General features: G+C 42.6%; 1 protein-coding gene across 1 annotated transcript in view; it reads left to right on the top strand.

Annotated features, from left to right (window-relative positions):
• Positions 1-27,077, top strand: part of LOC126188754 (neurotrimin-like) — a 336,147-nt gene that overhangs the window by 105,340 nt on the left and 203,730 nt on the right. The window contains exon 3 of the mRNA XM_049930363.1: positions 13,208-13,336. Coding sequence (XP_049786320.1) covers positions 13,208-13,336 — 129 coding nt within the window. The remainder of the gene's footprint in view (positions 1-13,207; positions 13,337-27,077) is intronic.

Here is a 27,077-nt window from a genome sequence, read left to right as displayed (position 1 = left end):
CGACAGAATTACAATGTCATCGGCGAACCTTAAAGTTTTTATTTCTTCGCCATGGATTTTAATACCTACTCCGAATTTATCTTTTGTTTCCTTTACTGCTTGCTCAATATACAGATTGAATAACATCGGGGAGAGGCTACAACCCTGTCTTACTCCCTTCCCAACCACTGCTTCCCTTTCATGTCCCTCGACTCTTCTAACTGCCATCTGGTTTCTGTACAAATTGTAAATAGCCTTTCGCTCCCTGTATTTTACCCCTGCCACCTTTAGAATTTGAAAGAGAGTATTCCAATCAACATTGTCAAAAGCTTTCTCTAAGTCTACAAATGCTAGAAACGTAGGTTTGCCTTTCCTTAATCTTTCTTCTAAGATAAGTCGTAAGGTCAGTATTGCCTCACGTGTTCCAGTATTTCTACGGAATCCAAACGGATCTTCCCCGAGGTCGGCTTCTACTAGTTTTTCCATTCGTCTGTAAAGAATTCGTATTAGTATTTTGCAGCTGTGGCTTATTAAACTGATTCTTCGGTAATTCTCACATCTGTCAACACCTGCTTTCTTTAGGATTGGGATTATTATATTCTTCTTGAAGTCTGAGGGTATTTCGCCTGTTTCATACATCTTGCTCACCAGATGGTAGAGTTTTGTCATGACTGGCTCTCCCAAGGCCGTCAGTAGTTCCAATGGAATGTTGTCTACTCCGGGGGCCTTGTTTCAACTCAGGTCTTTCAGTGCTCTGTCAAACTCTTCACGCAGTATCGTATCTCCCATTTCATCTTCCTCTACATCCTCTTCCATTTCCATAACATTGTCCTCAAGTACATCGCCCTTGTATAGACCTTCTATATACTCCTTCCACCTTTCTGCTTTCCCTTCTTTGCTTAGAACTGGGTTTCCATCTGAGCTCTTGATGTTCATGCAAGTGGTTCTCTTATCTCCAAAGGTCTCTTTAATATTCCTGTAGGCAGTATCTATCTTACCCCTAGTGAGATACGCCTCTACATCCTTAGATTTGTCCTCTAGCCATCCCTGCTTAGCCATTTTGCATTTCCTGTCGATCTCATTTTTGAGACGTTTGTATTCCTTTTTGCCTGCTTCATTTACTGCATTTTTATATTTTCTTCTTTCATCAATTAAATTCAATATTTCTTCTGTTACCCAAGGATTTCTACTAGCCCTCGTCTTTTTACCTATTTGATCCTCTGCTGCCTTCACTACTTCATCTCTCAAAGCTACCCATTCTTCTTCTACTGTATTTCTTTCCCCCATTCCTGTCAATTGTTCCCTGATGCTCTCCCTGAAACTCTGTACAACCTCTGGTTCTTTCAGTTTATCCAGGTCCCATCTCCTTAAATTCCCACCTTTTTGCAGTTTCTTCAGTTTTAATCTACAGGTCATAACCAACAGATTGTGATCAGAGTCCACATCTGCCCCTGGAAATGTCTTACAATTTAAAACCTGGTTCCTAAATCTCTGTCTTACTATTATATAATCTATCTGATACCTTTTAGTATCTCCTGGGTTCTTTCACGTATACAACCTTCTATCATGATTCTTAAACCAAGTGTTAGCTATGATTAAGTTGTGCTCTGTGCAAAACTCTACCAGGCGGCTTCCTCTTTCATTTCTTAGCCCTAATCCATATTCACCTACTACGTTTTCTTCTCTCCCTTTTCCTACACTCGAATTCCAGTCACCCATGACTATTAAATTTTCGTCTCCCTTCACTACCTGAATAATTTCTTCTATTTCATCATACATTTCTTTAATTTCTTCGTCATCTGCAGAGCTAGTTGGCATATAAACTTGTACTACTGTAGTATGTGTGGGCTTCGTATCTATCTTGGCCACAATAATGCGTTCACTATGCTGTTTGTAGTAGCTTACCCGCGTTCCTATTTTCCTATTCATTATTAAACCTACTCCTGCATTACCCCTATTTGACTTTGTGTTTATAACCCTGTAGTCACCTGACCAGAAGTCTTGTTCCTCCTGCCACCGAACTTCACTAATTCCCACTATATCTAACTTTAACCTATCCATTTCCCTTTTCAAATTTTCTAACCTACCTGCCCGATTAAGGGATCTGACATTCCACGCTCCGATCCGTAGAACGTCAGTTTTCTTTCTCCTGATAACGACATCCTCTTGAGTAGTCCCCGCCCGGAGATCCGAATGGGGGACTATTTTACCTCCGGAATAATTTACCCAAGAGGACGCCATCATCATTTAATCATACAGTAAAGCTGCATGCCCTCGGGAAAAATTACGGCCGTAGTTTCCCCTTGCTTTCAGCCGTTCGCAGTAACAGCACAGCAAGGCCGTTTTGGTTATTGTTACAAGGCCAGATCAGTCAATCATCCAGACTGTTGCCCTTGCAACTACTGAAAAGGCTGCTGCCCCTCTTCAGGAACCACACGTTTGTCTGGCCTCTCAACAGATACCCCTCCGTTGTGGTTGTACCTACGGTACGGCTATCTGTATCGCTGAGGCACGCAAGCCTCCCCACCAACGGCAAGGTCCATGGTTCATGGGGGGGCACAAGGGGTTATGGGCGTTAAAATCTCCAAAAAGAAGGTAAGGTTTAGGGAGTTGATCAATCAGTGCAGCTAATACATTCAGGGGCATTGCACCATCTGGAGGAAGATATACATTGCAGACATTTATTTCCTGTGTCATCCATATTCTGACAGCCACAGCTTCAAGAGTGGTTTGAAGAGGCACAATTTAACTACAGAATGATTTTAGGACATAAACACAAACTACACCTGACACTCGATTATAACTACTAGGTTATAGCCATGGAGGGCAGGGGTCCGCATTGCTAGGAACCAGGTTTCCTGGAGCGCAATGCAGAAAGTAGGTGTAAAGCTTAACAGTTGTCTTAGCTCAGCCAGGCGATGGAAGAAACCGCCACAATGCCACCGGAGGATGATATCATCGTGAGACTGGCAAAACATGGAATATTCAATGAGGCAGATTACGCCTCAGGGTCACCTGCTGCCACCGACTTTTTGCCTGAGCAGTGTGTATTCATTGTGTGTGAGGGTCCAGCGAGATCCAGGTCCTCAGCAGACGCCAGAATCTCCAACCCATCCTCAGATGCAGAGCTTGTAGCTAGCGGTGGTGTTTTTAGGGGTCTTCTTTTTCGATTTCTCGCGCTGTTCCTTGGGTTTCCCTGGGTGGGAGGACTTCACTGAATCAGTCTGAGGGTAAGTATGAAGCCCTACGACCTGCTGTTTTTGGGCTCTTCAGCTGCAGGCGGGCGTCATCTTTCCCATTAGCAGAAACCTTGGAGGGGAGTGGTCCAAGGGACCCCTTTCTGATGGAGAGGAGCCGAAGAAGACTTACGCTTCTCCCACTGAGAAGTGGGGACTGGTGTCCCCAATGGTTTGGGAACAGTGCCCCTGAGGTAGGTGGTGCAGGAGCAACGGGGTGGGGGGGGGAGGGGTGAGTGCCCCCCGCCATCAAGGGATCAAGGGAACAGGTGTAACATGCTGGCTTTGAAAGCCGACTGGAATTTTTGGAACTGATGGGACTGCAACTATTCTCGTAGCAGCGGCATATTAGGTGATCATAGCCACAGGATGTAGGTGCTTAAATTTCCTCTTAGCCTCAGTGTAGGTCAGTCGATCCAGGGTCTTATATTCCATGATTTTCCTCTCTTTCTGTAAAATCGTGCAGTGTGGTGAGCAAGGTGAATGATGCCCTCTGCAGTAGAAACATATGGGAGGCGGGGCACAGGGAGTAGTGCGATGCGATGGACGTCCTCAATCTCGAAAGGTGGGGTGGAAGTGCAGGGGGCAGACACATGGCCGAAGTTCCACCACTTACAGTACCGCATTGGGGGAGGGATATAAGGCCTGACGTCACAGCGGTAGACCATCACCTTGAACTTCTCATGTAATGTGTCACCCTCGAAGGCCAAGTTGAAGGCACCAGTGTCAACCTGGTTACCCCGCGGACCCCGATGGACGCGCCGGTCGAAATGAACACTGCGCCGCTCTAAATTATTACAATAATCACTGTGTGGACGATGCGGCCTATGCTACACCTTATTTTAGCTCTATATGACGATGCTATTCTGATTATATTTATATGTTTTTACGATGCCATTATGGCCTTATCACTTTAGGACATGGTGTAAAAAAGATCTGAGGATAGTCATTACGGAGTGAAACCGATCATCGTCTAAACTCTAAGGAATTCATATTGTGATCAAAGACTGGACTAAAAAAAATTTAATGTAGTTGCATTTGCGTCAGAATTCTGAAACGGAGGGACTGAAGAAAAATCGGGTCAATTGCTAATGGAAAACCAGATTCTCAACATAAAAATATATGTGTAATTTCTTCACTTATTTTGTGGAAAAGCAACATTAATTCTCATTTCGATAGCTGTCGAAAACCCTTAAAAATTACATTGTTGCAGTAAAAATGTTGTAATGAGCCTAGTGTTTTTAAAACCTTCCGAACTTAGGGTGGAAAGTATGCGTGCGTGACTGATATATAAATTTTTATTACTGTTATAAATTTTCAAATCCATGCAATAGTCAGCCACTACATCAGCTCATTTTTTATCATTTTACTATCATAAGTAAACAGATGGGGAAAATTAGATTAAAGAAAAGTAAAGTAAGTTTAAGCTTTCATATTTATTTTAAAATTCATCAGTGTTCAATATACGTATAACATGTGCTAAGTCTGTCTCAAAGCTGGTACCTTATTTACTATTGTAAATTAATTAAGAAAGGTGTTACTCAGAGGGGGTTCAGTTTGCATAAAATGTGATTTTCGAAGAATAGGAAGCCGAAAGAATAGGAAACAGGAATTGATATCGCGTTCAGACAAGCACACAAAGATAGTTCAAGGGTACACAAAGAAAGGAACTTAAACATCACCAATCCCTTTTATTTAGGCAAAGAAATTTCGCACGTCGCGTAGTCGTGTTCCCAACAGATAACCACAAACTGCTATTGGAAGTTTAGACAAAGATCACGTGGTTCGATATATCCACAATCTTAGCAAAATGCTCTGTAAAAATCTTTCTAGAAATTGTGAAATAGGGAAATTGGTCACGACAACGATTAATTATGACTGACTAAGCGAAATGTTATGCAAAAGAGTAGCTGAGGGCCAATTTTGTTACTACACCACATGTTCCATGTGCACAAGTACATTTACAGAAAATACGTAATTCCGCTATGATTTTAATGAAGAAATCAAATCCAAACACATTAGTTACTGAAAACTTCCGAACTGCGTTAATAATGGCATAGTATTGACCTGATGGCTCGTTAAACAATTATTTTACGAGCACATGGTACTGTTACTACAAAGCACACACCACGCAGGTTGAACACAAAGAGAAATTATTAATTTGAAGAATTTCAACAAGAGAAAACCATACAATTACACGCTCATTCACACTAAAGAGCGATGATTTTAATTAGAATTACGCCTCATGACTGAACGTTCTTCCACTTTCCTTATTGGGGTGGGAACAAAGCAACTACTGCAATACACTCCGAAACCAACACTGAAATCCACTGCATCGCGATTTAAAATAATATAAAAAACATTTTCGGTATAAATCTGTAAGAAAGGTAATTAATGTTTCAGTTAGGCTGAAAACTTACGAAATTCATAGTTCATTGTCTTTCGGACTTACCAAACACGCGCTTACCCGACGATGTCATCACTTGAGAAACTGCCCGCAGACTGATAGCGTGGGCCCCGTCCGAGGGCATCCCACAGAGACAATACCAAGTGACCAGAGAGGTAGCTTCCTTTGCGAACTTGACAAGGGACGGACAGAACCACACCAAGAGACAAACCTCTTTGCACCACACTCATTCATCCTTTCACACCAGAAAGGAAGGAGATGACAATATCTTAAGAACATTATATACGCTCCGTAAAGGAGGCGGATGTGGGTTTCGTAGCGAAATCTGTATAATAAGAATTACATATAAAAATGTATTTGAAAGTGTTGTACGACAAGTTGTTCGTGTTTATATGTCAATATAACATATTCCACTCCTGAGTCTCCTCCCAGATAAATTCAGAAATACCACAGTAAATTTAGAGATGCAAATGTATGACGTAAACAAAAATAAATCGAGCAAAATAGTATGAAAGGCATCTAACAGAATCTGCAGTTCCTCGTACAGTGAGCTGGATAAGAATGTTCCGCATGTTTATCATACGGCAAAATACGCTTCCCTTTGCGTGTTATCATTTGCGAGTGTCTGGTTAAGGTATCTCGAAAACTGTTATGAATATTTTATGCTTCCTGTAACATCCTCTCATACCCGGACGCATATGCTGCCATTGACAACTGCTGAACAGCGGGTGGTCTGAAGCCTCTATTATCGTAACAAATTCACAGAGACAGCATTTGACATCAGCGGTTTTCATCTCTGACACCAACTGTGAGACTCGATGTGGAGGTAGCATGCGGTTAGACGCAGTATGAAGAGTGCTGGTGGAGTCCTTGACCTCACTCCGGTGTGGAGTAGCGGAGATCCAGCTGTCTTCCGAGAACGGACAGTCAGTGCTACTGCATCCAAACTATTTGAGTATACAAAATGTCTATCCGGGATCACTTGTAATATCACCATCTTTCTTTTAGTATGTTTTTGATAAACCGCTGTATTTTATTTGGTTGGTTGATTTGAGGGGGAGAGGACCAAACAGCGAGGTCATCGGTCCCATCGGAATAGGGAAGAATGGTGAAGCAAGTCAGCCATGCCCTTTCAAAGGAACCATCCCGTCATTTGCCTCAAGCGATTGAGGGAAATCACGGAAAACCTACATTAGGATGGCTGGACGCTGGTTTGAACCGTTGTCTTCCCGAACGCGAGTCCAGCGTGCTAACCACTGCGCCACCTCGCTCGGTACTGTCTTTTATTGCGTTATTTTACACCGCTACCACATTTATATGGTTATGCAAAAAAGGCAGTACATGAAATTAACATCAGAATTGTAATAAAAGAACAATCAAATTTACACGAATCCTATGCAGAGGACAAGCTCCTGAGTATATGTTCGTCTATTCAACAATATAACAGAGGAAATAACTCATTTTTCCAGAAGTTACTCGACAGAATAGAATGTGTGAGGCATGAGGAAATTCTTCAATTTGAACATGAAAGTGCGAGGATTACTTCTCTAAGATTTTTCTTAAATTCTTGTGGTAGCTTTTTTAAAATGTATGCAGCAGAACACCGCACGCCTTTCTCCACAAGAGTCAGGACACGCGATCCAAATGCAAATTGGGTTTCCGCCTAGTATTAACAGAATGAAAGTTGCTAATTCTTGGGAACAAGCTTGTGCTATTAACAACATACATTAAAGAAGATATATATTGAGAGGCCAATGTGAGGAGTAGCCGAGCGGTTCTAGGCGCTACGGTCTGGAACCGCACGACCGCTACGGTCGCAGGTTCGAATCCTGCCTCGGGCATGGCTGTGTGTGATGTCCTTACGTTAGTTAGGTTTAAGTAGTTCTAAGTTCTAGGGGACTCATGACCACAGCTGTTAAGTCCCATAGTGCTCAGAGCCATTTGAACCAGGCCAATGTGAGGGTTCCCTGACCCCTGAATGATGTGGACAAGAGGATCGCGAACTTACCCGTTTCTAAGCGAAAAATTCCCTTTGTGAAAGGGAAGAGTTAGCCCAGAATACACTGCCATACGTCATAAGCGAATTAAAATAAGCATACATTCTAGTGGTACATATAGCAGCATTCAGTTTTTTAACAAGATGCTGAACAAGGGCATTCCACGACACATTACCATCTATTTGGACACTTAGGTATTTGAATCGTTCAACCATACTAATCATATGCCCATTCTATCTAATTATATTGTCAGTTTTAGTTTTATTGTATGTAGGAAACTGTACAAACTGAGCCGTACTGCTATTAGCATGAAGTTATTTTCTGCAAGCCACGAACTTATGTCTTGAAATGCACTGTTTGATACCTTACCTATGTTACACTCAAAATCCTTCGCTACCAAGCTTTTTCATCAGCAAATAGAAACAGTTTAGGACCCCTGCCGTTTCGCAATTCATGTTAAATACTTTAAAAGGTTGTTGAGGGGGGACAGTATATGAAGTGTTACGTAGGAACCAGGAACCGGGTCTGGAAACATCATCCAACGACGATACAGAGCGTCAAAGTAATACGATCCGGCGACTGTAAATGTATGTATATACAGGGTAATACTGTGATGATGTTACGAACTTTGAAACATAGATAAATGTATCAATTTGTTTAAGGGCCTGTGGTTCGGAAACGAATGGGTCGAAAGTTACAAGCGAAAACCATTCCAATACTTCTGACAGTGGAATACATACTGATACTGGTGTTGCTAAGAATGTATGGTATGCACCTTTCAGAGATGCTAGTATGGACTAAGATAAGAAAAAATATCCAGAAAACACGGGCTCTAAAATGCATACCTGAGGATCTATTAACACTTGCTCATAATCGCTAATGAGAAACACATCTCTTTTATAGACTTTCATGATTCCTCATCCTAGATTACGTCTGTTTTTCTTACTTATAACTTATTGTACCTTTTAAAATAATTTTCCTTCATTTGTTTTATTTATGTAATACTTTATGAAGATTTGAATTTATGTAGCCCTCCTGGAATTTTTATTCTGTTTATCTGTCAGTTTGTATGTATCTCTTTTTTGTCGACAATATTTTTTATATAATTTTTAATTTCTTTTCTTCGTTCATTTCATTATTCATCGTTTGTATACTTTTGTAAATATTTAATTTTGTGTACTACACTTCTTATAAAAAAGAAAAATAATTCCTGTTTCTGGCTGCAATAATTTACCAACAGCTGTATGTACTGTAGAAATTTATTTTATTTTATTTATGTTTCCAAACCGCCTCAGTCTGTGTCACCTGACCACCAAGAGCTGTTGCAGGACGATTTGATTCACGGATCCAGTTATATGGCTCCTTCCGTGTATAGCGATTTTACGACTATGATGAGTGGGGCCAGAAGATGGCATCCGTGTAATGCAGAAACTGGTAGCACATACAAGTTCATATCATCATCATCATCATCATCATTTAAGACTGATTATGCCTTTCAGCGTTCAGTCTGGAGCATAGCCCCCCTTATACAGTTCCTCCATGATCCCCTATTCAGTGCTAACATTGGTGCCTCTTCTGATGTTAAACCTATTACTTCAAAATCATTCTTAACCGAATCCAGGTACCTCCTCCTCGGTCTGCCCCGATTCCTCCTACCCTCTACTGCTGAATCCATGAGTCTCTTGGGTAACCTTGCTTCTCCCATGCGTGTAACATGACCCTACCATCTAAGCCTGTTCGCCCTGACTGCTACATCTATAGAGTTCATTCCCAGTTTTTCTTTGATTTCCTCATTGTGGACACCCTCCTGCCATTGTTCCCATCTACTAGTATCTGCAATCATCCTAGCTACTCTCATATCCGTAACCTCAACCTTGTTGATAAGGTAACCTGAATCCACCCAGCTTTCGCTCCCATACAACAAAGTTGGTCGAAAGATTGAACGGTGCACAGATAACTTAGTCTTGGTACTGACTTCCTTCTTGCAGAAGAGAGTAGATCGTAGCTGAGCGCTCACTGCATTAGCTTTGCTACACCTCGCTTCCAGTTCTTTCACTATGTTGCCATCCTGTGAGAATATGCATCCTAAGTACTTGAAACCGTCCACCTGTTCTAACTTTGTTCCTCCTATTTGGCACTCAATCCGTTTATATTTCTTTCCCACTGACATTACTTTCGCTTTGGAGATGCTAATCTTCATACCATTGTCCTTACATTTCTGATCTAGCTCTGAAATATTACTTTGCAAACTTTCAGTCGAATCTGCCATCACAACTAAGTCATCCGCATATGCAAGACTGCTTATTTTGTGTTCACATATCTTAATCTCACCCAGCCAGTCTATTGTTTTCAACATATGATCCATAAATAATATGAACAACAGTGGAGACAGGTTGCAGCCTTGTCTTACCCCTGAAACTACTCTGAACCATGAACTCAATTTACCGTCAACTCTAACTGCTGCCTGACTATCCATGTAAAGACCTTTAATTGCTTGCAAAAGTTTGCCTCCTATTCCATAATCTTGTAGAACAGACAATAACTTCCTCCTAGGAACTCGGTCATATGCCTTTTCTAGATCTATAAAGCATAGATACAATTCCCTGTTCCACTCATAACACTTCTCCATTATTTGCCGTAAGCTACAGATCTGGTCCTGACAACCTCTAAGAGGCCTAAACCCACACTTATTTTCATACAATTGGTCCTCAACTAATACTCGCACTTTCCTTTCAACAATACCTGAGAAGATTTTACCCACAACTCTGATTAAAGAGATACCTCTGTAGTTGTTACAATCTTTTCTGTTTCCATGTTTAAAGATTGGTGTGATTACTGCTTTTGTCCAGTCTGATGGAACCTGTCCCGACTCCCAGGCCATTTCAATTATCCTGTGTAGCCATTTAAGACCTGACATTCCACTGTATTTGATGAGTTCCGACTTAATTTCATCCACCCCAGCCGCTTTATTGCACTGCAATCTATTGACCATTTTTTCCACTTCCTCAAATGTGATCCTATCTCCATCATCATTCCTATCCCATTCTACCTCGAAATCTGAAATATTACTGATCGCATTTTCACCTACATTGAGCAACTCTTCAAAATATTCCCTTCATCTGCCCAAGGCATCCACAGGAATCACCAGCAGTTTTCCTGACCTGTCCAAAATACTTGTCATTTCCTTCTTACCTCCCTTTCGAAGACTGCTAATTACACTCCAGAATGGTTTTCCAGCAGCTTGACCCATAGTCTCCAACCTGTTTCCAAAGTCTTCCCACGATTTCTTCTTGGATGCTGCAATTATCTCTTTGGCTTTGTTTCTTTCTTCAACATAACTTTCTCTGTCTACCTGGGTTCTGGTATGTAGCCATTTTTGATACGCCTTCTTTTTCCTTTTACAGGCTGCCTTGACTGTATCATTCCACCAAGCTGTTTGCTTCATCCTACTTTTACACATTACTGTTCCAAGACATTCTTTAGCCACTTCTAGTACTGTGTCCCTGTACCTTGTCCATTCCTTTTCCAATGACTGTAATTGACTACATTCAACTAACTGGTACCTTTCTGAGATCGCTGTTATGTACTTGTGCCTGATTTCCTTATCCTGAAGTTTCTCCACTCTTATCCTCCTACATATGAACCTGACCTCCTGCACTTTCGGCCTCACAATCCCAATTTCACTGCAGATTAAATAATGATCAGTGTCATCAAAGAATCCCCTGAATACACGTGTGTCCCTCACAGCCTTCCTGAATTCCTGATCTGTTATTATATAGTCAATGACAGATCTGGTTCCCCTGCCTTCCCAAGTATACCAGTGAATGTTCTTATGTTTAAAAAAGGAGTTTGTGATTACTAAGCCCATACTGGCACAGAAATCCAAGAGTTGTTTCCCGTTCCTGTTGGCCTCCATATCCTCTCCAAATTTACCCATAACCTTTTCATACCCTTCTGTTCGATTTCCAATCCTGGCGTTAAAATCACCCATGAGCACAACACTGTCCTTGTCCTTTACTCTAACAACTACATCACTGAGTGCCTCATAAAAACTATCCATCTTATCTTGATCTGTCCCTTCACAATGCGAATATACTGACACAATCCTAATTTTCTTGCTAGACACTGTCAAATCTGTCCACATCAGTCGTTCGTTTACATACCTTATTGCAGCTGCGCTGGGTTCCATTTCTTTCCTGATGTAAAGCCCTACACCCCATTGTGCTATTCCTGCTTTGACTCCTGACAGGTAGACCTTGTATTCTCCCACTTCCTCTTCTTTCTCACCTCTTACCCGAATGTCACTAACAGTTAAAACGTCCAGCCCCATATTACTTGCAGCCTCTGCCAGCTCTACCTTCTTCTCAGAGTAGCCCCCATTGATATTAATAGCTCCCCATCTCATTACCATTTGTTTGCCAAGTCGTATCTTAGGAGTCCCTGGTTCGTCAGTTAGAGGTGGGACTCCGTCACCTCCAAAGGTCCGAGGCATTTTGCTCTGATTGTTGCCAGCATCATATTTAATATTTAAAGTACCAGGGAAGCAGGTTGCTAGCCTTACTTGCCCCAAGTCCCATTGGGTTTTACCCCTAACGGCTGAGGGACTAACCGGTGGATTTGGTAGTCTTTGCCGTATGAGCACAAAGGTGACCACGACTCAGAATATGTCCGAGATGCCCAGCCTTATTCCAAAGTAACTGGTATCCCGACTGTCGGGACCACTTACTTGGCCACTCATAAGTTGCCCGTGGTTCATGAACTAGGACATGACTACAGGAGCCCACATCAGTTCATAAAATAAAATAAATTTCTACAATACATACGGCTGTTGGTAAATTATTGCATCAAGAAGTTCATGCCAGCCGTCGTCCCACGATCCATAATAGATCAACGAAGAATAATTCCTGCTTCTGTCACTTCGTGGTGGTACTTTCGCATCCATCACCGCCCTCTATTGGCTTGTCTTCCTGGTAATTACGTTGTAGCTAGCCTCTTAGTTTTCCTTAACAGATTTGTTTTTTACATACTATATATTTGATCACCAAGATGTTCATGGTGTGTTTTTCTGCTGTTTTAGTTTGACTATACTTGTAGTTTAATTCTCTTGTATATTCACTCGATAGTTGCATTTTCTGTTATATATATATATATATATATATATATATATATATATATATATATATATATTACTGTTTAGCAGACAATCTTATGACCGTTTCTACCCGAAACCCATCAAATAATGCTACTGCTTTATCAGCTGGTGGCTTCTTATTTAGTGACCAATACAGCAACTGTGCAGTACTCCTATTAAAGACTATTTGCATAACAGGCACGACAAAAATTCTGTAATTTTGGGTATAAGCATCAGCATCCACGAAGGGAGTTGTGGATACACATTATAAAGAAAAACGTCGCAATTGTACAACAAGTGTCTTGTTAATCGATCCGTAAAGTATTGTAAAAGCACTGCAAGCAGGAAGTCCGGCAGATTCTTGCACGCCAGGGCAGCTATAAATTGAGTTTCATTTGCATTCAATCACTTTGGGAGAGTGTACATTTACACGATGTCTTGTGGATTGATGCTGCAGTGACGAGCGTCGAGGGCCCCGTGTTCAACATCACGCGTGTCAACCGGCTCCACATGGGGGCCTACCTGTGCATCGCCTCCAACGGCGTCCCACCCAGCGTCAGCAAGCGCATCATGCTCATCGTCCACTGTAAGTCTCACATTCCCAATTATGTTACTCTGCATGTGTCTCTTAATACACTACTGGACATTAACATTGCTACACCAAGAAGAAATGCAGATAATAAACGGGTATTCATTGGACAAATACATTATACTAGAACTGACATGTGATTACATTTTCACGCAGTTTGGGTGCATAGAGCCTGAGAAATAAGTACCCAGAACAACCACCTCTGGCCGTAATAACGGTCTTGGTACGCCTGGGCATTGAGTCAAACGGATGGCGTGTACAGGTACAGCTGCCCATGCAGCTTCAACACGATACCACACTTCATCAAGTGGAGTGACTGGCGTATTGTGACGAGACAGTTGCTCGGCCACCATTGACCAGACGTTTTCAATTGGTGAGTGATCTGGAGAATGTGCTGGCCAGGGTAGCAGTCGAACATTTTCTGTATCCAGAAAGACCCGTACAGGACCTGCAACATGCGGTCGTGCATTATCCTGCTGAAATGTAGGGTTTCGCAAGGATCGAACGAAGGGTACAGCCATGGGTCGTAACACATCTGAAATGTAACGTCCACAGTTCAAAGTGCCGTCAATGAGAACAAGAGGTGACCGAGACGTTTAACCTATGACACCCCATACCATCACGCCGGGTGATACGGCAGTATGGCGATGACGAAAACATGCTTCAATCTGCGTTTACCGCGATGTCACCAAACATGGATGTGACCTTCATGAATCTGTAAACAGAACCTGGATTCATCCGAAAAAATGACGTTTTGTCATTCGTGCACCCAGGATCGTCGTTGAGTACACCATCGCAGGCGCTCCTGTCTGTGATGCAGCGTCAAGGGTAACCGTAGCCATGGTCTTCGAACTGATAGTCCATGCTGCTGCAAACGTCGTCGAACTGTTCGTGATGATGGTTGTTGTCTTGCAAGCGTCCCCATCTGTTGACTCAGGGATCGAGATGTGGCTGTACAATCCGTTATAGCCATGCGGATAAGATGCCTGTCATCTCCACTGCTGGTGATACGAGGCCGTTGGGATCCAGCACGGCGTTCCGTATTACCCTCCTGAACCCACTGATTCCATATTCTGCTAACAGTCATTGGATCTCGACCAACGCGAGCAGCAATGTCGCGATACGATAAACTGCAATCGCGTTAGGCTACAATCCGACTTTTATCAGAGTCGGAAACGTGATGGTACGCATTTCTCCTCCTTACACGAGGCATCATAAGAACGTTTCACCAGGCAACGCCGGTCAACTGCTGTTTGTGTTTGAGAAATCGATTGGAAACTTTCCTCATTTCGGCACGTTGTAGGTGTCGCCACCGGCGTCAACCTTGTGTGAATGCTCTGAAAAGCTAATCATTTGCATATCACAGCATCTTCTTCCTGTCGGCTAAGTTTCACTCCTGTAGCACGTCATCTTCGTGGTGTAGCTATTTTAATGGCCAGTAGTGTATATATTCTGTTGGATTTAGAAGCAGTACACTGGTGTTCAAAACTTCAGGACGTAAATAATTTTCGAATAATGTGTCATTGCCAAGTGACATAGCTCGATGAAACTCAGACCACTCAGAGGAAAATCTGATACGGTATAGTACAGAAGGCAGATGAAAGACATATACAATGAGATGATCGGAAATGATTCTTTTGTTCGAAGACAATAGTTACACCGAAGTCGCCGCCAATAATGATTGTCCCTGGGCGTTACCAAAAGGCAGCACATGGGTCTTAATAGGGTGTGTGATCACCATGGGCAGCAGTGCATTCTCTGCAACGCGCTCCCAGCTGGGACCCGAGGTTAGTAAACAGTTCTTACGATGGGGAGTTTCATTCATCCACTAACACGGTTCACAACTGTTGGATGGTCATTGGTACATGGAGGCGTGCTGCAGCACGTTTTCCCGCTGCATTCCATACGTGCTCTATGGGACTTAAGTCGGTGGGAACGGGCAAGCTGGTCCATTTGCAGAATATGCTTTTGTTCCAAGAGCTACTTCACTTGCGCTGCGCCGGCCACGGTGGCCGAGCGGTTCTAGGCGCTTCCGTCCGGAACCGCGCGACTGTTATGGTCGCAGGTTCGAATCATGCCTCGGGCATGGATGTGTGTGATGTCCTTAGGTTAGTTAGGTTTAAGTAGTTCTAAGTTCTTGGGGACTGATGACCTCAGATGTTAAGTCCCATAGTGCTCAGAGCCATTTGAACCATTTGGTTGCATAGCTTCCAACAGTGCTACAGAATTGGAACACGTGAGATAATGGAATTTCAGGAAAAATGCCAATTTGATGATGCACAGCAAACTGAGAAATCGGCCTGAAAATTTGCAAATGGGGGGACACAGTTTTGGGCTTGCTGATCTTAAGATCTTTGGACAAGGTACGCTCACTGGTCAAGGTCTTTGCAACACTATATTCGTTCCCCATTGCGCGTCTTTCCAGGGGAGCAGGTGTAGGAGCTCCTGGGACGAGGGGATGTTCGGTGAATGTACCGGCTTGGCCGTTTCTGCGACTCAAATGCCATCGAGCATGCTTGGGGTGCCTTGGGAAGAAGAACTGCCGTAAGTCCACTAACACCCACGAGCCTCCAGCAGTGATCAACAGCGCTGGTAGCGGAATTGAACATCCTACCATAAGAAGCCTTTACAGCATTGTGGGCAGGATGAGAGCACCTTCCTGAGCATGCACTGCCACCTGCTGTTCAACATCCTATTAAGGGCCATGGCCCGTCTTTTTTAAAGTCCATCACAAATCGATGTGAATTCAGTGTAATTATTGTCTTTGAATTAAACCGTCATTTCTGTGCGTCTCACTGCGCAATTCTTCCAATTACCGTCTGATTATACTGTAACAGTTCTTTCAAAAAATGTTCAAATGTGTGTGAAATCTTATGGGACTTAACTGCTAAGGTCATCAGTCCCTAAGCTTACACACTAATTAACCTAAATTATCCTAAGAACAAACACACACGCCCATGCCCGAGGGAGGACTCGAACCTCCGCCGGGACCAGCTGCACAGTCCATGACTGCAGCGCCCTAGAGCGCTCGGCTAATCCCGCGCAGCAACAGTTCTTTCTATGTATTCTTGTGTTACTTGACAGTGACACATCATTCGAAAGTTATCTTCGTTCATACGTTTTTCACAACTGAGTACAATTCAAGAACTAAGGCTTCCGTAATGGTTTTGGACTCGCTACTGTTCTACTGAACGAGTTAGTGATAACTGTAGTCATATTGTGTAATTGATGCGACTGCAACACAATCGGCCATAAAGTACAAAAGCCAGTATATAATCCCAGGATGGCACTGCGCTCCTTGGCTTTTATACGTCATTCGATACAGTTTTGCTTCCTAGCAAGCAAACTAAAATGTTACATAATATTACAACAGATTTGTGACTGCATTAAAAGTTTCCTCAAGAAATACGACCAGCTTAGTACTGTGCTCTCAAAAAAGAGGCATCATATGTGAAATAGCTTCTTACTTGTCTTAAAGGGGTGTTACTGGGCTCCTAACATCTACAGTCTACATAAATCACCTTTGAAAATTTTAACGACCTTATATTACCACAACCTCAAAATGTGATGGAGTATCCGACCGGCAAGATTTAATGCACAGAGAATACACAATACTATTTATAGGATAATTTGCGCAGATATTACAATTTTCAATACTAACGTCAGCTGTAATGTCATTATCGTCATTATCAATTTGTTGGAAATAGGTTTCGACGATACGCATCGACATCATCAGATCCTATAAACACATAGGGCTGAATTTTCTCGAAACATATCAGTTATAAAGTGTCACGTGAAAACACGTGAAAATAAGCGGTATCCGCACCAGCTCTTGTAACAAGCAACCACGCAACGTTCGATTAATGTCTTTCTGGAAAATTCAGCCACTTCGTATGTAGAGGGCCTGGTGCTGACGAGGTGTATCGTCGAAACCGGTTGCCTGTAATTGATAATGGAATTACAGCAGACGGTACTGTGGAAAATGGTAATATTCCTATTGGCTATGGTCCCTCCCTCCTATTTAGGAATTATGGATAAGGTGAAATTTGCAATGAATCCTTGGTAGGTTCCTAAAGTACTGAAATTCATCCGCGATAGGGTAGAAACTGCGTGCGTTTGTTTCTGTGTACTCTGCGTCAGTTCAGTGCCATTAACAGGCTGGATGAATTAGGCACGCAGACTTGAATCAACGGTCCATTAAGCCAGCGCGGGAGCTCGTCAAACTCTAGTGTCAGGCGCTACGAGAGAGGCGTAGTGGATCACGGCGAGCTTTGGTGTTAAAGTACCGAGAGTGCACTTTCGGAGATCAGTCAAGCAATGCATTATCTCTCCCAACATAGGTCTCACTAAATCAGAGGTTATATCGCCGCTGAGTGTGGCATGGAGCAGAGCGATGGGGGCCTGAAGAGAGAGAGATATATGATTAACTATGTTCTCTGTAGAACGAGATTTTCACTCTGCAGCGGAGTGTGCGCTGATATGAAACTTCCTGGCAGATTAAAACTGTGTGCCCGACCGAGACTCGAACTCGGGACCGTTGCCTTTCGCGGGCAAGTGCTCTACCATCTGAGCTACCGAAGCACGACTCACGCCCGGTCCTCACAGCTTTACTTCTGCCAGTATCTCGTCTCCTACCTTCCAAACTTTACAGAAGCTCTCCTGCGAACCTTGCAGAACTAGCACTCCTGAAAGAAAGGATACTGCGGAGACACGGCTTAGCCACAGCCTGAGGGATGTTTCCAGAATGAGATTTTCACTCTGCAGCGGAGTTTTATGTTCTCTGTACTACACGAAGCGCAAAAGGGGAAGGGTTGCGGAGTATGTAGTAATCACTTATCAATCGCTGTTAAATGCCACTAAAGGAAAATTTTCTTATTGAATCGTCAATCTTTTGACACATCTGATGCGGCCTTCCGAGATGGTTCAAATGGCTCTGAGCACTATGGGACTTAACATCTGAGATAATCAGTCCCCTAGACTTAGAACTACTTACTTAAACCTAACTAACCTAAGGACATCATATACCTCCATGCACTAGGCAGGATTCGAGCCTGCGACCGTAGCAGCAGCGTGGCTCCGGACTGAAGCGCCTAGAACCTCTCGGTCGCAACGGCCGGCAGCCTTCCAAGAGTGCTCTCTTGTGCTATCGTCTTCCGCGTACACCTAACGTCCTTCGTTATTTGTTGGATGCATTCCAATCTCTTCCTCCTTCTACAGTTTTTACCCTCTATAGCTCGGTCTAATATCATGGATGCTATTCGCCTGAGTCTCGGCACACGTCCTATCATCCTGCCCTTCTTGTCAGCGTTTTCTATATGTTCCTTTCTTCGCCAATTCTACGGAAAACGTCCTCATTCCTTATCAGTCTACTTGATTTTCAGCCTCCTTTTGTAGCACATCACAAAAGCTTCAACTCACTTCTGTTCTAGTTCTCCCACAGTTCGCGTTTCGCTACCATACAATGATGTGGTACAAATGTACATTCACAGAAATTTCTTTCTCAAATTAAGGCATACGTTTGATACTATTATATTTATTTTATCGAGGAATGTCCTCTTTCCTGCTGTAGACCGTATTTTATATCAGCCTTGCTTCAATCATCATGCATTAATCTGCTTTCAAGATTACAAAATACCATGACTTGTTTTCTAAGTACTTCCCAGTTTTTTATATACGTTCATCGCTAATTTCATTTCTGCTACGCATTACTTTAATCTTTCTTTGGTGTACTCTCAGTCCGTATTCTGTACTCATTAGACTGTTTATCCCATTCAACTCATCCTGTAATTCTTCTTCGCCTTTCCCACGACGAATTTTATCACCAGTATTCTTTCACCTATAATGTAAGCTTTCACGGCCGGTATTGTCTTCACTTAAAACTTCCGGGCTGATAGGCCGTGGTCGAAGTATAAAACACTCTCCTGACGTTTCGTCTCCAACTGCGGGAGACATCCTCGGAGGTAAAGCGGTGAACTGCGAAGAGAACTCGAGGAAGCGCTGATTATAATAGGCAGTACAAAGGGCGCCACAGTCGATCACGTGGCGTCGGCTATGAGATTGTCTCTGGTAACGCCAACATTCTCGATTGAAAGTAATCGATCGTCACGCTTGCGGTGCAACGCTGACATCCAAATTTTATCCAGTTTAACACCTTCGTCTTTCCTGTTAAAATTATTACGATGTTTATCAATCTCGATAGCCTCTCTGTACAAGCGTGCATAATAATGCGAGGTTTTTGATATGACGCTCGTCTCGCTGAATTTTATTTCATGATCACCTTCCTGGTAAACATGTTCCGCTACGGCCGATTTATCCGTGTGACCCAGGCGGCAATTCCTCTTATGTTCAACAAGACGGGTGTTCACACTTCTCTTTGTGGTACCGATGTAAACCTGTCCACAACTACAAGGAATTTTATATACCCCCGGTGTAGCCAAAGGGTCTCGTGCATCTTTTGCCGACCTTAAAAATTCTTTTATTTTTCTGATGGGTCTGAAAATATTTTCCACCCCACACTTGCCTAAAACTTTCCCAATGCGGTCTGTGACCTTACTAATGAACGGTAGAAAAACTTTGCCCTTGGACGACTGTTGTTCGTCGTTACTCCTGATTCTCTGCCTAGAGCGAAGTGCTCGATCTATATCCTTGCTAGAATAGCCATTCTTCACGAACGTTAACCGTAGATGTTCAGTCTCATCTTTTAAATAAACAGGTTCACAAAGTTTGTACGCCCTGTCTACCAAAGTTTTCATTACATCTCTTTTTTGTCTAGGGTGGTGGTTTGATTCTTTATGTAGATAACGATCAGTATGTGTGGGCTTTCTATGCACCTTATGGCCCAACGTTCCGTCCCGTCGTTTAATCACAGACACATCCAGGAAGTTCAATTGCCCATTCCTTTCCGTCTCCATAGTGAACTGGATTTTCGGATTAATGCTGTTTAAATGTGTCAGGAAGGCATCCAACACCTCTGCCCCGTGTGTCCATACTACGAACGTGTCATCGACGTAGCGATAAAATTCAGCGAGACGAGCGTCATATCAAAAACCTCGCATTATTATGCACGCTTGTATAGAGAGGCTATCGAGATTGATAAACATCGTAATAATTTTAACAGGAAAGACGAAGGTGTTAAACTGGATAAAATTTGGATGTCAGCGTTGCACCGCAAGCGTGACGATCGATTACTTTCAATCGAGAATGTTGCCATTATCAGAGACAATCTCATGCTGACGCCACGTGATCGACTGTGGCGCCCTCTGTACTGCCTATATAATCAGCGCTTCCTCGAGTTCTCTTCGCAGTTCGCCGCTTTACCTCCGAGGATGTCTCCCGCAGTTGGAGACGAAACGTCAGGAGAGTGTTTTATACTTCGACCACGGCCTATCAGCCCGGAAGTTTTAAGTGAAGATTGTTTCACCTAAATTATAATCCCACTCTAGAACATTTCCTTTATTTCTGTCATAGGAACTTCAACGAATAGGTTGAAAACTACGTGATGGAAGATTACGCCCCTATCTTACACCCTCTGTAATCCGAGTAACTCTTCCTGATTTTCGTTTCTATTGTTCCCTCTTGGTTCTTATACATATTATGTATTATCCGTTTCTCCTTATAGCTTACTCCCATTTTCCTCAGAATTTCGATTGTCTTACACCATTTCAATGGCCGAACTTTTTTTCTAGATCGACAGATCCCATGAATGCGTCTTGTTTTGTATGTCTTACTTACGTGATCAATCACTACGTCAGAACTGCTTCCCTGGTGGAGCCTTATCCTTAGAAAGCCAAACTGATCCACAACTTAGAGATCCTCAGTTTCCTTTTCCATTCTTCTAGATACACTCTTGTTAGCAACTTGAATGCTTGAGTCGTGAAGTTGATTGTCCCATAGTTCTTGCATTTACCTGCTCTTGCTATCTTCGGGATTGCTTGGATGATATTTTTCCAAATGTCTGATGGCACGTCTCCAAACTCACAGATTCTAGATAGCAACCTGAATAGTTGCTTAGCTGCCACTGCTTCTCAATGATTTCTGATATTCCGAAGAAATGTTGACTATCCCTTCTGCATTATCTGATCACAAGTCTTCCAAAGCTCTAGTAAATTCTGACTCCACCACTGGATCCCCTATATCTTCCAAATCTATTTCTATTTTCTGAACCACGTCATCCCCATCACAGATGTCTTCATCTAGCTCTTTCCACTTATCCGCTCCCTTCTCTGCCCTTAAGGGTGAAATACTTGCTGCACTTTTAACGTTGACGTCCTTGGCTTTTATAGAAAGGTATTTTGACTTTTCTGTAAGCAGGATAAGTCCTTCCGACGCCCATTTCTTGATCGTTTTCTTCACATTTTTCATCCTTGACTTCCTTTGCTCTTCATTTCATTCGTACGTTGCTCATATTTCTCTACTCCTGAAATTCTCTGATCATTTTTGGGTTTCTATCTTTCGTCGATTAATTGCTGCATTTCTTCCGTTAATCACAGTTTCTTCGCAGTTACTTTCCTTGTACCTGTGTTTATCAGTCCAACTTCCGTGACTGCAATTTTAGATATGTCCATCCTCTTCCAATGAACTGCCTGCAGTGGCATTCATTACGCGGTGTCTACAGCCTCAGAGAATTTCAACTCATCTCATCATTCCTCAATATTTTCGTAACGCTCTTCTTTTAACATTGATTTTTTTCTGGACGATTCTCTTAAGCTTCAATATGATATTCAACGTTACTAGATTGTGATCCATACCTGTACCTGCCCTTTAGCACGCCTTACAGCCCAATATCTAATTTCGGAATCTCTGTCTGACCATGATGTAATCCAGCTGAAATCTTCCCATATCTTCAGGTCTTATCCAAGTGGACCACCTTCTCTTACAATTTTTGAACAGTGTGTTCGATATAACAAGCTGAAATTCATTGCAGAATCCAATACGTCACTAACCTCCCTCATTCCTACCTTCAAGCCCATACTCTCCCGCATCTCTTACTTCTCTTCCTTCCTCTTCTACCACGTTTCAATCCTCCATGATGGTTAGACTATCTTCTCCTTTCACAAACTGAATTACTCTTTCAAAAGGCTAATTATTTTCTCCATATCTTCATCTTCTGCTTGTAACGTAATGGATACTTGCATTATTGCTGTTGGCGTTCGGTTGTTGTCGATTCTGATGAAAACAACCCTATCCCTGAACTGATTACAGTAGCACACTCTACGCCTTACTTTCTTATTCTGAAAGAATCCTGCTGCTGGTGATGTTACCCTATATTCGTCTTACCAGAAATCCTTATCTTCTTTTCTTTTCACTTCACTGACCACAACTATAACTAGACTAAGCTTCTTGGAACCACGTTCCGATTCGTAATATGTTCCCCTTTCGTAAGTTACTCAGTTTTTTCCTTGGATTCCCCGCCCCCCCCCCCTCTCTCCTCCTTGGCAGTCCTCTCAAGGAGATCCGAATAAGGGATAAATTCGATATTTTTCCCAAAGGACAGATTATCAAAGCACTTTTTCAGCCACACGCGACATGTCCTGTGGACACACATTGAGTGGATATACATGAGCGGTTTCCATTGCGTTTTGCATTCTCATGCCATTTTTCATTGTTATTTCTTCTGCCTTCTAGGGGCAGTTTCCCACCCCAAGGACAAGAGGTTGCCATAAAATTCTGTCCGCACCTCCGCCCACTTTACAAGGCCTTCGGTAGAACGAGAGTCATTCCTTACACAGGAAGTATTCGGCCACCTTTACTGATGATTTTTATTCAAAATTCAAGTATTGGCTGGTTTCGAACACGAGACCAAGGACGTCAAGGCCAGTCACAGTACGACAACATATTTTGCTATGAAGCCCACTGGCGGATTTACTTGCACTATTAGGTCTCTAGAAGAGCGTAGCGTTCCAAAGGATTGGAAAAGGGCACAGCTCATCCCCGTTTTCAAGAAGGGATGTCGAACAGATGTGCAGAACTATAGACCTATATCTCTAACGTCGATCAGTTGTAGAATTTTGGAACACGTATTATGTTCGAGTATAATCACTTTCCTGGAGACTAGAAATCTACTCTGTAGGAATCAGCATGGGTTTCGAAAAAGAAGGTCGTGTGAAACCCAGCTCGCGCTATTCGTTCACGAGACACAGAGGGCCATAGACACGGGTTCCCAGGTAGATGCCCTGTTTCTTGACTTCCGCAAGGCGTTCGATACAGTTCCCCACAGTCGTTTAATGAACAAAGTAAGAGCATATGGACTATCAGACCAATTATGTGATTGGATTGAAGAGTTCCTAGATAACAGAATGCAGCATGTCATTCTCAACGGAGAGAACTCTTCCGAAGTAAGAGTGATTTCAGGTGTGCCGCAGGGGAGTGCCATAGGACCGTTGATATTCACAATGTAATAAATGACCTTGTGGATAACTTGTGACCTTGTGGAAGTTCACTGAGGCGTTTTTGCAGATGATGCTGTGGTGTATAGAGAGGTTGTAACAATGGAAAATTGTACTGAAATGCAGGAGGATCTGCAGCGAATTGACGCATGGTGCAGGGAATGGCAATTCAATCTCAATGTAGACAAGTGTAATGTGCTGCGAATACATAGAAAGATAGATCCCTTATCATTTAGCTACAAAATAGCAGGTCAGCAACTGGAAGCAGTTAATTCCATAAATTATCTGGAAGTACGCATTAGGAGTGATTTAAAATGGAATGATCATATAAAGTTGATTGCCGGTAAAGCAGTTGTCAGACTGAGATTCATTGGAAGAATCCTAATGAAATGCAATCCGAAAACAAAGGAAGTAGGTTACAGTACACTTGTTCGCCCACTGCTTGAATACTGCTCAGCAGTGTGGGATCCGTACCAGATGGGGTTGATAGAAGATAGAGAAGATCCAACGGAGAGCAGCGCGCTTCGTTTCAGGATCATTTAGTAATCGCGAAAGCGTTACGGAGATGATAGATAAACTCCAGTGGAAGACTCTGTAGGAGAGACGCTCACTAGCTCGGTACGGGCTTTTGTTAAAGTTTCGAGAACATACTTTCACCGAAGAGTCAAGCAGTATATTGCTCCCTCCTACGTATATCGCGCGAAGAGACCATGAGGATAAAATCAGAGAGATTAGAGGCCACACAGAAGAATACCGACAATCCTTCTTTCCACGAACAATACGAGACTGGAATAGAAGGGAGAACCGATAGAGGTATTCAGGGTACCCTCCGCCACACACCGTCAGGTGGCTTCCGGAGTATGTATGTAGATGTAGATGTAGATCTTACTTTAGACGTGTAATTTAGTACGATTCAGCGAGATATGAATTGGTAATACACACAACTTATGTCCTGTTCATGGAAATGGGTAAAAGTAACGCTCGGAGGACAACAGTTTTTCTTTCAGTTTGACCAGAAACTAACTATGAGGATCGCGGGTGCAATAACACCTAATAGTAGTAATGTTTGAAGCAAAATGTACTGTTGAATGAAGGGATATCATTTGAGATAACCTGCAATGAGTACAAAAACTCAATTTTCGTCCGACAAAGCCTGGTTTCTGTGATGAAACGGACTCTATTATCCAGTACATATTTCGCCGTAGTCGTAATCTCGGCAAAGGATAACATGTGCAATACAGAAATATACGGCGAAATTTAACTCTAGCGCGTAGCATAGGAATGATGATATCACATTAAACTGCTACTGTTCTTTTTCTATGTCCTTAATGCATGCCAAATTCTGTGTACGTTAATTTTCCAAATATTCCTGTAGAGTTTTTAGCAGAGCAGATTGAATAAGAGGTAAAGAAAATTTCATCACGGAAATGTAAGGGTTTTTTTTTTTTAGAGAAAATACCTTCTCAGGAAACACTAATTTGTTCAACAAGAATAGATATGAGAGAAAGGAAGAGTTTACTGTCCCTTGAAAATCTGGGGACGGGGGAGAGGAGGACGGCTGAATTTAGGCTCTAACTTTGTGAGAAAGTAACTAAAGTGGTTTAGGAGAACATGAAAACTAAATCGATAGTGGCCGCTACCATCTGCTTACAAATCATCTTGCTACCTTCTAAATGAGATTGAGAAATCTTTTGTACAGCAACATGAGGACTTTGAAAAAATCGAACAGAGAATAAGAAAAATGAAATTTTTCATTTTCATCTAGGACTGAGAAAAAACTGAACAAGGGAAATGTTTCCAAATCAAATCAAGGAGGCAGGACGAGGATACATTGTGACACATTCAAAATTGAACCGCTAACCGATACACGTAACTGGAAAGAAATCTGGTCACTAGGACACGTGCAATATGCAAATAACATGAGAGAAACATAGACCAGGAAGAAATCATTGTGTGAAAGCAGCGAGAGAGGAAACAAAGTGTCTGGGGTTTGTACATAGTTCAGAGTCAATATAGTTCTCTTAATAGAAACTAAAAGTATTGATCATTATCTGAGGACGATATTGCTAACAGGATGCATCTTGATAAGACAAAATTTTGAAATTATATATTACATTGTAAAGTAGACGCAGACACGTAAGTGGATTCAAACGATAACTTAAAAGTAATGAACAACTTGTTGAAACTTCAAAGCAGTGACTAAAAGAAACGGTCACACTAGGAAGTGAAATCACATCAGACGGTTTACAATAACTCTAAATTCTATGAGGTGCAGACCAATGAACTGTACAAAAACGTAGCGGATAGTATAATAAAAGGGTCGGTCGTAAAGAGAAAGCGAAAAATAGTGTAGGTCATCACATGCGAAAAAACTATATTTGGCCAATTAAATACTTCAGGTACAAAACGCAAATGTTGACCAACGGAGGCAGGAGTAATGGTTGTTTAGAATTTAAAACAGTACTGTCTCTCACCATTCGTGTACAGTCTGTAAGGGCAAAAAAATCTTATAATGCGGCCTAGCTGTAAAATAGGGTTAGTTTTAGCCAGTCTTATGTTCAATTAATGTCAAACATTACTGTGATACTTTTCATATACCGGGTGATCAAAAAGTCAGTATACATTTGAAAACTTAATAAACCACGGAATAATGTAGATAGAGAGGTAAAAATTGACACACATGTTTGGAATGACATGGGGTTTTATTAGAACCAAAAACAAAACAAAGTTCACAAAATGTCCGACAGATGGCGCTGGCCAGCAAAACGGCAGTGACTGCGCATGACAATCGTGTATAAAAGGAGCTATAATGAAGAGAGAGAAACCAAAACCCAGGCGATCATTGTAGGTAAAACCACCCCTTCCGTCCGCCTCCTTGATTTCTATCTCACCATCTATGGCCGTCCTATCGCCCTCACCCCCACCCTTGGCATCACCCTCGACCGTCGCCTCTCCTGGACCCCCCATCTCCGCACAATCCAAGCCAAGGCACGCTCCCGACTCCATCTCCTCAAGTTCCTTTCCGGCCGTACGTGGGGTCTGGACCCCTCCACCATCCTCCACACCTATAAATCCCTCATCTGCCCTATCCTTTGTTACGCCCATCCGGCCTGGATCTCCGCCACACCCTACCTTTTATAAATCCCTTCAAATCCTTGAACGCCATGCTCTCCGCCTCGCCTATCGCATCTGTCTCCCTCCCCCACGCGGATCCTGTATGATCTCATTCCGTTCCCCCACCTCCTCCTTTTCCTTGAAAAGATACAGATCCTGTACACTTCCCGCAAACTCGATCCTCCTCACCCGCCTGTGTCACCCATTCTCTCCCACCCCCGCCCGCTGCCGCGCCTGTA

This window comes from Schistocerca cancellata, chromosome 5, assembly GCF_023864275.1.
Source record: "Schistocerca cancellata isolate TAMUIC-IGC-003103 chromosome 5, iqSchCanc2.1, whole genome shotgun sequence".
In the NCBI taxonomy this organism is placed as follows: Eukaryota; Metazoa; Arthropoda; class Insecta; order Orthoptera; family Acrididae; genus Schistocerca; species Schistocerca cancellata.
Note: the sequence above shows the minus strand (reverse complement) of the source record. Positions and strands in the feature narration are given on the sequence as shown.